Below are 14077 nucleotides of genomic sequence, written 5' to 3' on the forward strand. Positions count from 1 at the left end.
GGATTTAGTGACATCAAAAGGTGAAGCTGCTGATTGCGAGCAACTGAATCATCCCGGCCTCACCCTTCTCTTCCAAGCTTCCCGGTGTAGGAGCTCTGCTTGTTTGGTCTACTGTGTGCTACTGCAAACACAGGGCGCTACGATATGTTGGACTCAAAGTTATGAATAGAAATGGTATCTGCTACTTTAAGAAATGGCATCTTTCCTAGAAATCTAACAGGTCATGGTAATCCTCTTGAAGATGTCTTTTTTTTACTCGTCCCTAAAACGCTTCTTCAGTTCCAACCAACTCAGGCTTTTGTGAGTCCGCTTGAGTGCCTGAGGGTTGAACATCATAGAAATGAACACAAGCAGAACGCTCTGAGCTTCACACGAATAGAAATCCTATTGCACCCCCAAGTGGTCATAAAAGCACACAGACAGGTGAAGAGTGCAGAGCATGAAGAGTTGGAGTCATTTACTATCCATTTCAAAAAGATTTACTATACTTTTAGTGGTAAGCCAAAATATACAGATCTATACAGTGTATTCATTATATTCATTATAAGAAGGAAGGTGGTTATTTGTTGTTCACTATCGACCCATGTTTACCTTTTTACTGTATTGGTTAGATTTTCATGTATCCCATAAACAGAAGGTCACACTTTTTGAGACAGTAATGGTTTTTGAAGTTTAAAGTTTAAAGAAAGCACGTGCATGTATAATATAGTATAATATGAGATAATATAGTATGATAGTAATAATAATATTAATCATGAGCTATAAGTGAAATCATTAAAGTTTTGATCAGCTTTCAATGCTTTACATACCCTCTCCAGATTTACAATAAACCAGGATTCTGCTTTCCAGAAACAATGAAGTACAAACTGTTTTAAAGTCTGAATGCTGTCAGCTAAACCGTGTAATAGACGAAAACTGTAAAATCTTAATTCCGTGTCTTTTTCTACAGCTTATTCAAATGATCAGACCTCACATAAAATAGTCAGACAGACAAACAGACAGAGCACTGAATCAGTAATGGTGCAATACATGAAAATGTGACATGTGTCACCAGAGGCTATCACAGAAAATGTGCTAAAGTCAGTCTGTTTTTCTTCTAGAATAGGATTGTTTTTTCTTGACAAATTCAGGTATTTAGATCTAACTTACATCCCGTGAGAAACTGATATAGCTTTGCCTCTCTCCGCTGCTTGCGGCTTCACCCACCTGTGGGCATGTCTTGACTCCCGGGGCACTTGGCCAGGGGCACTGGGGCATGCGCTGCCTGTGGATTGTGGCCCTGTACACTTATACACTTATAACTAAGCACGGTTATCATGTGGTACCTGTCCCATGTGTATTGCATGTTCATGCACACACACACACACATGCATTCATTAGCCCAGTAGCATGCTCGCTACACAGTTGATGTGTTGTCCTGTGGTTTCACGTCATCTATATCCACAGTTGTGTTGTATGCGATTGCTGCTACTTGTGTTTGTTTTTTCTCTGCTTGTCTGCTTTCAGGTGCTGCTGGTGTCTCTAAGGCTGGATTCCCCACAGAGGCCGTGGATTGTCTTCAGTTTTGTTTTTACAGGTGTAGCAGCTGGTTGTCTGGTTTTTCTTTCTATTTCTGTTCTGTTTCTTCTTCTTTGCTCTTCCTCTTTCCCTGTCCCCCGGGCCGGTTCAGCACTATTACATGTTAAATATTGTAACAAAAACAAATAAATAAGCAGTTGATGGGCATCAAGTGGAGCTTTACATTCATAAAGCTTCCCTTGGCGAAGCAAATCTGTTTGGCATAAAAGGTATTCAGATTACAATTCTGATGCCATATTGCTGGACAGGACAAGGGGGAAAAATAAAAAGTTGCTTGTAATGATATGACAAATTATTTTGGTCCATATATGGATCAGCCCCTGCCCACATGCACCAAATATTTCCACCTAAGCATGCAACCACATATCAAACCACCAGTAAGCCCATCTCTACAGGAGAAATGTTTACGTCTGAATAAGCTCCCGTGCATTAGGCTTGAGAAATCCTCGGAGCTTTTGATGATGTACCTTATGAGACATGAGACATCCAGAGCTCCTGACCCTGAGGTGGCACATACTGTAAACAACCTGGATCATGAGCTGTCTTCCATTTAATTGTAACACTGTGTCTGCTTGCTCAAAAAGAAAGTTTTACGTGTAAGACTCAATTTAAAGCCATCACTCGATGAAAAAAAACCTCATTTATTGCCACTGCGAGATGCTGAAAATGTGGCTATATCATTAACATTTTAGCACAAAGTTGATACTTTGAGTCGACGTAATGAATCACAAGTCAGCGCCAACTCCTGATATTGGATATAAGCTGCTAAATACTTTGTACCTCTGAGGGCTATTTGCTGCTGAGTAGGTACGTGGGTTTATACAATTTTTCTCATTAATAAGAGATTGTGGACCCCAAAAAGCAAAACAGTCATGAAGATGCCAGAAAGCTCTGCAGAGCTGGTGACACCTCTCTCTGGATTTGTTACTACAAACATCACAATTCACATTACACTGCTTTTTTATCCACTTGTTATGTAAATATCCCACATAATAAGTGCAGGTTTTATACTATGAATAAGTTATTCATAACTAAGCTTCTGGAAACCGCCCACAGTTTGCATCTGTATTCTCAACTGACATGTTTTTTTTACATTTTGCTCTGCCAGATGGAGTCAGAAACTAATTTCCACATGAAGCGATAAAGTTGTCTACTTTGAAAAATGACAGCGGTTAGAATTCTGGAGGATTTATTTGTGAATGTGTACACAAATAGAAACAGAATGCTCTGAAACTATTACAGCTCAAAAAGAAATGTATATTTGTTAGTCGAGAGTGAGTCCCTTTTTATAAGAGTTTATTGCTCTTCATTCTGTTGCTACTAGTTGCTCCCACAAGCTTTTCTACAAGAGTACAAAACACACAGCGAAAAACACAGTATAGAGTTGTTAATTCAAAATAGCAGGAAACTAGTGTGTTTGGTGAGCAAGAAACTGAAACTCATGTCATGCAAGCATGTGAACCTTTCTTTCATGCTTTGTTTTTGTCTGAGCTCTCTTGTTCTGCATCCTCTCCTCCGCTGCCGAACCTCCGGTTCAGTTCTGACGTCAACACTGAGCAGTAGGATTTCTGTGAAAGAAGAGAGTAAAAAGTAAATAGAAACCAGACATAACACGGTCACACGACGTGAAACTCCTCCTTTACCTTGCCATCCTTAGCTTGGTTACGGGCCCTGGATAAAAGCTCCAGCAGCGCCAGCAGGAGCCCGATGCCTACGCCCAGGCCCAGAAGGAAGAAGAGGCTCCGCAGGTCGTGGGGCTGCAGGGCCTCAGACCTGTGGACCCTGTCTGTACCAATGCAGCTGCTGGCCCACCACTTCTCCCTGAGATATGTTAGCTCACCAGACTCACTGAGCTGGAGGATGGCTATGGTGAGGTTTTTGATCAATGGAGAACCTGGTGTGGTTGAAAGATGTGTTGTGATAGAGAAAAGAGACTTTTGAATGTCTCACTGTAAAGCCACAAACATTAAGATGACCATTAAATTGTCCCTCCTTATCCATGATTAAAGAACTATGGGAATAGAAGCTTGAAATACAAGCGAATGAGAATTTAAGGGATTCAATGCTGAGGATCCATTCTTCATCTTTGTGTGCATGTCGTGTTCTCCTACAGTTTAAAGTGCTCCATCGTCTCCATTTTACTCAAGAAAAACTAGCAAAAAGCTAATATGAACCCTGTGTGTGTGCTTGGTGCAAAACCTTCTCCAACCCCGATTCAGTCTAAACATATTATGTCTATAATATTATAATATATAATATTTGATGTAGTTGCTGAACAACCTAACCTCAAAAAGCATAAACTGATGACTTATTTCTCTAAAATGGGGGGTTATATCACCATCCACTCACACTCACTGGCTTAGAGATCTAATATAGGTTCTTGAGTCATAAAATTTTGATCTACTAGAAAAGAATCTGCTGTCAAATTCTATTAGTGGTGGAAGCTGTTCCTCTCTTATGTTGATAACTGATATCTGACTGTAAAACTCAAAGGCTGATCTTTGTTTATTGTGATGACCTAATGTAAATTTTTTCTTTTCCCCATTTGGGGTGAGGTTGGTAGGAAGGGGATGGCTACCTAGTTTCATTAACTTGCCTTTTTTGTGGATGTGACTGGGATGGACAATTTGCTGAGATATAATATAGTGAAAGACAACTGAAAGAAAACTAGGAATACATCATCAAAATGACTTAAATGCTGCCCAGCGCAAGATGACATATCAGAATTTTTTTAGTTTCATGTGAGTGTGGCTCAAAAAAAACATTTCCCTGGCATCAGACGAGATCCTGACTGATCCTCGTGACTCACCCAGAGGTGCTGCAATGCTGTAGGCTCTCATGGAGATGATTTCAGGTGCACGAGTCAGTTTACAGTAGCGAGCGACTGCCAAGTCTAAAGACACTGCTTCACCGATGAAAGCAAAGTTCCCCTCCTGGGTGCGACGAACACCCTCCTCCATGCTGGAAACGTAGCTCTTCTTACGCTCCATGTGCTGATAGATCCTACGATAGACAGGGTTGTTGGAATTCTGGGAAAGAAAACAAAGAAAAAATAACTAAGATCAACATATCCCTGATTCAGTTCAGTAAAACTGCAATGAATTCAGGCTCGACGCAGCTGGTTGTGCCTTGAAGAAGAACATGGTGGATCCAGATTCAACTGTGCCGTAATCAATCACATCCTGGTTGGCCAAGTCTTCAAAGCTGGTTATGGAAATGTGTTTGCTCTTTGAGTGCAGCATGGAGTTGAAGTTGGCAAAGTAGCAGGCGAGCAGCAGCACCGCAAATATCCACCAGATGGCGCTGACTACACGTCCAGAGAAAGCTTTCGGGTGCGGACCAGCGCCTAAAAGGACAAAAAGACAGCTCAGTTCTCACAATTCAGAAACTCCTCCAGCCAATAAAAACACAAAATGCAAATGTAAGACAGAAAGACATAAGAGGTATCAAGTATCAGTATAAAAACAAGTCAGGACTGAACTCAAATCCAATGACAGAGTAATGCATCCATCAGCTTCAGTTGAGAAAATACTTAAAAACAACACAGAATCCATCAGATCAGTTGAGAAAATACTTAAAAACAACACATTTCTGAGCATTAAAGTGTAAAGTGCGAGCTAGCAGCAGATATTGCCGCGTTACCTTGCAGGGTGAGAGCTCCTGTGATGTACCAGAAACTGTGCAGCAAAGTGAAGCTCTGCTCGTCTGTATCAGGCTCAGCCCATTCAGCCGGACTGATCCTAAAAAACAAAACAGGCTTGTTTATTTCTTATTTGTAGAAGGACAAACGTTAAGCTCTCACAAGTACAGCACACATTAGAAATTTTAAAAACTCCTCATGTTGTATTTCTACAGAACATGGCACTGATGTGATTTAAGGGACTTTCTGTCTTATTACATATGATCCGAAATGGTTTGATTGTAGAAGGTGCTGCTTGTGACCAACAGGTTACACAATAACTTAAATGAGAAAAAAAAATCACAGACCACATTAAACTATTTGCAGCATGAAATGGTAAACAGTCTCTAATGGGTCTGAATAGATGTTTGTTTCTCTAAGTGAGACTCAAACATGAGAACAACATTGTGTTCTCCTTTGACCGGTTCAGTGTGTTGCTCAGTGACCTTAAACAAAAGATCGGGCAGTACAAGCAAAACAAAGTGAAACTGAAGATGAGGTTCCAAGTCCTGCTGCAATGGACTGTAAATAATATGAGGGCTGTGTACAGACTGACATAATGTCATTATAGGCTACACATAAAACTGTTTAATCTGCACAGCGCATGATAGAACTGAAAAGACGTGGACCTAGACCTGAATCTTGTGGCACACCTGTATTAATTCTTTAAAAAGATGATTTCTCAATATTAATGATTACACATTGGTCACAATTAGAAATATATGATTTAAATAAATGTGAATTTGTCTCAGAAAAAAACAACTTGGTTAATTCATGAATTATCCAACTTCATGAATGATCCAATTTGAATAATTATGAATAATTAGAATAAATAATTATGAATATTTGAATAATTCATGAATTATCCAAGTTGATTCATTCAAGATAATTCATGAATTATCCAAGTTGGCGCGAATGCCTTTATAAAATCAAGAAAATTTGCCCCAGCTACTTTATCCTGATCAAGAAATTATTCAAACTGTTCGTTGAAGACAATCAGTGGCTTCTGTGGGACAACAGGGAGAGAAACCAAAATGTGATGGATTTTAAATAATCATTACATTTTAGCAGTTTCATTAATTGGTGAGGTGAGGTGAGGCACCATCCTTTCCAAAACTTTAGAGAACATGGTTAAAATACTTATAGATATATATTTGTAAGCCTTATCGGCTGCTCCTGATTTAAAGACAGGAAAAACTTAGATTGAGACAATTTAGTTTGCTGCAGTGAAAAAAACTGAGGCATGTGGGTACATTCATTAATGTAGACAGCTTAAGAATGTCAGCTTTAAAGGTATTAGAACACTCTTTAGATAAGATTGAAAAATACATTTTAACTTAGTTTAACTTTTTCTTTGTTTTTCCTAAAAGCATTTAAAGACAAATTAGACTCACACAAAAACATTTGATCAATACAGCACCACCTCAGTCTTTCGGCAAGTGTTTTTTCAAATCTCTTCAAATGCAGACACAAATACAGTGTGGGAATCACATTTTTGCAGCTAAAATCTAAAAGTTGGATTTACCTGCTCACCAGGAACATACAGAGACCTGTTAGGAGGAAAGCGATGAGAACGCCAACCCACATGTCGGTAGAGAAGGGTGACAGAAGGCTGAAGGTGCTCTCCTCTGAGTCAGAGTCTTTGCGCATAATGAAGCTGAGGCCTGTTTGGATGAAGGGGGTGGTCATGTCCACATACTGCTCTCTGACCGCAGTGACCGTCAGCGGGGCCACAGACAGGTCAGCTTCCTGGTGGAGGGCAGAGAAACATGGAGGAAGATGGAAGTTGGTGCACGGCCAATAAATTCAACACTGATCTGCCATATATTTCATTAAATAATTCTTATAAGATAAAATACGTTTAAAGACAGTCAAATGATGTAAAAAAAAAACATATAAAGCAAAAATGATGAATCTGAGGTGATGAACAGGCACAAGATTGTTGTTTTTAGCTGAGAAAAACTGAACATCTCTCCCCACATTAGTGGCAAAAATTCTGTGTGAACCCATTTCCATCCTATATCCATTAACACAGGTAAAGACTACAGTTGTAACTGAATTAATACAACCCAAAAAGCTTAATTAAGCCAATTTTGCATTCCTTTATACAGCAATGCCGCTGATGCAATGACAGACCGGCTCCAACGAGCCTAAAGCACAGACATTTCTCATCAAACAAAGAGAAAATTAATCAAATTTATAAGTCATTAACTGATGTAATTCTACTGAAAAGTGAAGACTTGTAAACTTAGTCAAATAAAATATATTTCTTTGGACAAAGTTTACATACTCCCTTATAAATTGTATCAGACTAATGTAGGGCCAGAGAGACAGTTTATGGTCTATGACTTACCCCTCTGATAATCTCACCGATCATACCATTCCAGTTTCCGCTGGAGTCCATGGCTCCGTATCGGTTGTCCTTCACCAGGTGTACCTTGTACTTGAAGCCCAGCTTCTTGGACAGCTCTGACATCAGGTCAATGCAGTAGCCCTCCAGCTGCGAGCCCCTACTCATGGTATATGGTTCATCCTGAGAGAAAGGAATAAGTCATCAGTGATGGCTCATGTAGGTGATTTAACGCTTTGATGAAGAAGTAAAACATGATTAAAAAGAGAGAGAAATAAATTGAATTAGTACTAAAACCAAGGGCTTCTTTGGGATTTGAATATTAGAATGTTGGTAATGCTTTAAGTTATGTCATTTTTAGATTATAGACATGTTGAAATCCCTTTCACACTGACATTACAGATCAAAAGTTGTTGCTATTGTGTCTGCCTGAAGGAATGCGCTTCTTTAAATTGGCAAATTAAGTTTGCAAGAACTGGCTAAGCAGAGCCTCTTGCAATCGGATGGTCACATTTCTGTAATGCGCAACCCACCACACTTCTGCATGTGCCATGTATAACACCTCTAAGGCTGTTTTGCTAGGAGTAAAATTTTTATACAACATGGTGTGTATTTCTACAAATTTCCATTGCTATGCTGATGATACTCAGCTGTACTTACCTATGAAACCAGATGAAACTAATCAGTTGGTTAGACTACAAGCATGTCTCAAAGACATAAAGACCTGAATGACACTAAATTTTCTACATCTCAAGTCAGATAAAACTGAAGTTGTCTTCTAGTACTACAGTTAGAAACCTTTGAGTTATTTTTAACCAGAATTTGTCGTTTGACAGGTGAGTAGGAATGCCTTCTTTCACCTTCGTAATATTGTTGAAATTATGAACATCCTGTCCCAGAGTGATGAAGTCACTTCAGGATTGGACTACTGTAATTCTTCATTATTGGGCTGTCACACAAATTCTCTGAAAAGCCTCTAGCTGATCCAAAATGAGAACTAACAGGAGACATCATATTTCTCCAGTTTTAGCTTCTATTCATTGGCTCCTTGTTGAATTGAGAAAATAATTTAACATTCTTCTCCTCACATATGAAGCTCCATCATATCTTAAATACCTCACAGTTAGATATTTTCCCAACAATGTTTTAAAAGAGAATTCAATAAAGCAGTTGGCAGGTCAAGATAAATCTTACAATAACACCAACTGCGGCTGCATCCAAAATCCCTTGCAAACATCCTATTTATTAATGCTAAAAAAGAATGAGCGATATTTGAGAATGTCCAACATATTTGCATGAACTCAAAAGCATATGAAATTAATTCAATTTTAGGGTTACAAAATTCTGGCAAAATTGATATGACACACAACTGTCTTAGCAGCTGAAAATTCTGGTATTGTAAAATATCCCTCAAAATGTAATAAAATTGTTATTTTAAAACTGAGATTTCACCAATGCAATCAATTCGTTCCCAGCTTTCTTGTACAGCAGTTGACAGATCAGCTTTGCAGGATGGAGTCCACTTTCTACCTTAAATTGTTTCATCAGATTGAGATCAAACAGTTTGCTTGTCACTTTATTGTGCTGATATGTGTTTCCAGAAGAAAAGTTTGAATGATTTTTGCTTTATGGGAAGATGCATTATAATCCTGAAAAAAATTTGCTCAGCATCACCAAACCTGCCTTTGATTGTTAGAATAAGAGGGGTTTGTTTGGTTTGTTTTCTCGAGGCAGTCATCAGGAAGTCATCGTGCTGTTTCATTTGGACCTGTACCAGACTAAAGTTCCACCATCATCTCCTTGTCCAAGATGCAGATTGGTGATTCATCACTGAGTATCACTTTCATCCAATCATCCACAGTCCATGACTGCTTCTCTTTAGTGCACTGTAACCTTGTTTTCTTCTGTTTAGGTGTTAATGATGACTTACGTTTGTCTTTTCTGGATGAAAATTCCATTTCCTTCTGCTGGTTTGTTCCAGTTCAGTTCAACATTGACTCCTTTTTCAACCCAGTTGTTTTTAATTTATTTTGTTGTAACTTTAGAAGAAAGACCCTCTTGTTTTCTTAACTCAGCTTCTCAGCTGGCATTCTAACTAGGAGAGAAGTACAAAAACAGAATACCTTTATAGTGGTGATGGATAACTCCTTGGCATCTAGATTGGAAAAGGAAAAGAAAAATAAAACAATGCATTTTTGATTCCTATAATGAAGCATGTCAACTTAATTAAGCATGAGCATCAGCACAAAATGAGGAGATTTAGTCCATGGCAGTTCTTTGGCTGACTAATGGTTTGGTTTCATGTATAGACATGCAACTTCTAAAAGCTAATGAAGTATATTGTTGCTTTGAGTCGCTTTCATGTGTTTTTTTTTCTTTTTCTAAGTCGCAGCAGTAAATTAGCCAAACAGCCCCTGAAGAACAGTGACAGTTTTGTTGTAGGTTGTTTTTCGGGAGACTTGAGAAAGTGGCTCCATATTGAGGGGAGGTTGCGAGGAACAACAGTGGGGGTAACTGGGCCCCTGTGAAATGATCAAAGTGGGGGCTCATTCTCCTTCAACTCCCACCGTCCACCATGTAATCAGAGCAGCAGAGGAAGCCCCGCCACACCCCACCCCACTCCCCCCCAGCCGTTCTCTTTCATTACTCATGACACTCACAGTTGTTTTCTTTCTGCCATAGCTAACCACTGACGTTCCCAGCATGTCCAGCAGGACCTAACATGTGCTGCCAGGGTCGGTAGGGGAAGGAGAGGGGACAAGCGGAGGTGCCAGGGGGGCAAGTTCTTCATAATTGCATACAATAACAAAAGCAGGCCCGGTTGGATCATACAAAGCCCATGACACCCTGTCAACCTCCTCTAAAGAAGATGGCAGAATCTAAAATCTGCGGAGATGCCTGTCACTTCCCTGCCTGCCTGCAGCGTCCTCCCCCCTCACAGTTAATTGATTTATCACAGTGCTTTCTGGATCACAGCAAGGCGATAGCCCCTCCACTGGTGAGAAATGGGATTCTGCAACAGTGGATGCTACTCCCTCTGTGCTTTGATAGAATTCCAGCAGAGCCAGTGGGGAGACAGTCAAATGTGAGGGATGATTTGGGAGCGTGACCCTGTCTCATAGTTCTGCCAGAGCCCACTGGCACAGGGCTGTGCAGACAGTCTGCAGAGGTAGGGCTGCAGGAAGAAGTCACCTCACTGACTTTGTAAAAACTTAATGGGCAGAGGAATACAGCCCAAATGTAAACTAGTTATCGCTTAAATCTTTGTCACAAGCAGAATTTGGTCAAAGCGTTGGTTGAAGTGAAGCGATTGTAAATATATATATATATGTATTTTAAATGGTCCTTAGCTGTGGCTTATAGGCAAACAAAGCATCTTTTGGATCTTGGTTGGGGTTACAGGGCTGCATTCCTCTTGAAAACATTTTTCTAATTTCAGTAAAACCAAGACCTCATGATACCAAATCTTTCAGGTTTCTGACATTCTAACCTCCAATTTGCTGTAGGTTGAGTGAGGAAATTAGTAAAATTGTGAATGTTGATGGGAAACTTAGGGTTATGTTACAGAAATACTTAAGGTCATAGCAAAATAGAGCGTCATTATAAGTATAAATAATTGCAGACTCAACATGGCAAAAATGCAGGCTTCAGGCTAACACAGTCGATCAGCTTAACCTCTTTAGTGACCTATGCTGGCGCTCACTATTTACTCAACATGTTGAAATAAGTTGAACTGTGCCTTCTGGATGAAAAAACAAAATGCTGTGTACCATTTACCAGTCACACAGCTTGCAAACACAGCTACGTTTGACAGGGCAGTTGTGGAATGTGGTCCTTTTGTTCTACCAAGAGCTCTACTCAAAGTTTGCAGGACTTTTAGAATTAAAAGAAAAATATGATCACTTTATTCAGAGTGACTTATTTAATGTTTGCACAATTACCTGAACATAAAGTTATTTCTTATCTTACTTTAGTTAACACTGAATGCTGAGGTAAAAGGTGTGGTTCTGAGCCCCAACAAAGAATTGACAGTTTGACATTTTCTTACCTGCAGCAGCCACCCATGCAGTCAAGGCTGTCACACATAACACCAAAGCCACACAGACCTTCATGCTGTCACAACCCTGAAATGAGACAAATGAATTTAGGAGTGCCTGAACAAGACAACCTCAGACTTGCTTTATACAGACTGGCAGAAAATGTTTGATTACGTTATTTCTTTTGCTCCATGTGAGAAATACACTGCAGATCATCGAAAATGCTTTAGTGGCTAAAAACTGTCACATAAAGTAACACAATTAGAGTTCACTTACCTTGGTTTCGATGGGCTCTGTGTGGATTAAACCTTTGATTTATGTATGAGGAACGAGTCCAAGAAAATGTGTAAGATTTTCTCAACCGGTCTTGTAGGAGGGTGGTTGGTAGAATGTGTGCAGCAGAAAGAAGTTGGGGGTTTATATGGGGAGCACGGAGAGGGAGGAGATAACACCCTTGATTGTTGGCCAGATTAAGTCTGGAGAGAGTTGATATCCATTTCACGGAGTCAGATGGATTTCTCCAGTGTAAAACATTTTCAGCTCCAGTGTTCACACATGTAGGATTTGAAGGAAAAGCACATTTTTCGAACCACTCCAACAAATAAACCAAACTGCCTGTACTGTGTACCTTTGTACACATTGGAGACATATTGGAGATCAATAGGTTTGATGTAATTCTAGACTTTGATATAACTGCCAAACTGTTACTCCGTGTGTGTTTGCAAAGTTACATAAAAGGATATTTTAGGGAGGAGTTATAGAGGGTCAAGAGACTGGAGTTTGGTATATTGGGGTGGGGTGTAAATGGTTGGGGTGGTGGTATAATAAGCTTACAGATGGATGGATTATGTCCCAGTGAAAGAGATTTTGGAACACGCTTCCACTTTCCTCCTGACTAACCCCGGAGGCCTTCACTGTAATACAGCAACTGGGAGATGTTGTTTTCGTTTGTCTGAGAGAAGATATACAAACTCCAAGTCAAGCTCAGAATTTATTAAATGGTTCAAGGTTCAAGTTACACAGCGCTGTGGACCTCTCTCTGCCAGGCAGTCTGATCAGAAAAAGAGTACCACTCTTGCAAAATAAACTTTCATACTGCCATACAATTAGGATGTAAATATTATTGGTCCAGATATTGGGGAGAAGCTGTGGTTTAGACATGGCTTTTCCTGTTTGGTCCTTGGTTGAATATCAGCCTCGTACCCCATGTCTTCTCCCTATGTGAAAACAATTCCTATCTCCTTGGGCCCAGTAATTATCCACTATAGGCTTCACCCCACCCGTTTTGACCCCCCCCTGTAAACATGTAGCAGTTTCTCTCAACTCTCTTTCTCAAGTCACTCAACACTCAAGTCTCTTTCTTGTTTTAACACTTCACACTGTGGTGTCAACGCTTGTTCCCTTAAAAAATTAATGTATAAACTCTGCACAATGCATAAATATGTATAGTAAACAGTAATATTAAACTCTCAACAGAGAACATCTGTTATTTAATGAAAGTCACTGAAAAAAACAGAAGCTTGTTGTAGCTACCTTGTAGTGTGAGTTCAGGGTGCTAAATAAGAATTAGTGTTCAGTTTGGCATTTGTCAAGACTCACTCATCCCCCAATATTGAACCCAGTTGACTAATTGCTAGCCTTCTATAATCTATGGTTAATTCTATTTTTGGAATAGAATCCACAAAATCTGTCCCATTTCTTTGTCATAGTAAAATTTCTACAGCATACGCCTACAAATCAAGCCGATTTATTTGCACAAAACCTGAGAAAACAGGCAGCGATTCCATCTTGAAAGGAGGGACTGCATTCATTCTTCGAGACAAAAACATTCACTCGGGGCTAAAGTGCTAGACAGGGCCCTGAGGTTTCAGTTGAGAGGCCAAGACGTGCCAAATTGTCTAGTTAAATACGGCTTTAAGAGGGACTCAGTGGTTTTCCTGGAATCCTAATGAAGCTGTCTTTTGTGTTTGTGTGCTGGCTTGAGCAGAGTCTGTGGCACTAAAATGAGCATGTCACGCTTCACAAAGTCTTAGAGAGCTGAAGAAGGGCTGGCAGTGTCTGACAGTGCGCCAGAGGTGGCCGTCAGCTTTGGAAACCACAGACTTGACAATGGATAAACCTCTGAGTGACAAACCAGTGTCCTGAGAAAGTACTGAGGGGGCCGCCAGGACGCGAGATTCAGGGATGGAATATCAAAAGTTTTAAAGATTGTAGAGTGAGAGTCTGAATCCTGAGGAATCTTACAGTAACATGTACTTTTAAGTTCACTCAAGTGTTTTTCATGAATTCATAACCGCTGTCATTATCTCAAGTTTCACTGAAAGTCCCACACCATTTAAGCTTTGAATTTCACAAAGACTGTGAATACTTTAGCATATGTTCAGTCAGGAAAAACAGACGAAGACGACCAGACTGTATCCAGTGTAACATTTT

At 39.8% G+C, this 14077-nt stretch overlaps 1 protein-coding gene across 1 annotated transcript; it reads right to left on the reverse strand.

The window, feature by feature from the left end:
- Positions 1-2750: 2750 nt before the first annotated feature.
- Positions 2751-12049, reverse strand: LOC140271825 (glutamate receptor U1). The gene is made up of 10 exons (XM_072367130.1): positions 11921-12049; positions 11656-11731; positions 9731-9762; positions 7611-7790; positions 6783-7006; positions 5221-5318; positions 4707-4924; positions 4388-4607; positions 3222-3472; positions 2751-3146 (listed from the first exon to the last, which is right to left on the reverse strand). The coding sequence occupies exons 2-10, from the start codon at positions 11717-11719 to the stop codon at positions 3048-3050; spliced, it is 1386 nt and encodes a 461-aa protein (XP_072223231.1). The 5' UTR covers positions 11720-11731; positions 11921-12049; the 3' UTR covers positions 2751-3047.
- Positions 12050-14077: the final 2028 nt, after the last annotated feature.

Source organism: Leuresthes tenuis, unplaced genomic scaffold, assembly GCF_036924035.1.
Source record: "Leuresthes tenuis unplaced genomic scaffold, fLeuTen1.0.hap1 SCAF_16, whole genome shotgun sequence".
Lineage (NCBI taxonomy): Eukaryota > Metazoa > Chordata > Actinopteri > Atheriniformes > Atherinopsidae > Leuresthes > Leuresthes tenuis.

Bases quoted from the DNA above. Each gene is read 5' to 3' on its own strand.
- LOC140271825 (XM_072367130.1), bottom strand. From the start codon at position 11,719: ATGAAGGTCTGTGTGGCTTTGGTGTTATGTGTGACAGCCTTGACTGCA. The intron at 7,791-9,730 runs GTATTCTGTTTT...CCTTTCTCTCAG, and splicing joins TATCCATCACCACTATAAAG to GATGAACCATATACCATGAG. The intron at 3,473-4,387 runs GTGAGTCACGAG...CAACCACACCAG, and splicing joins CAGCATTGCAGCACCTCTGG to GTTCTCCATTGATCAAAAAC.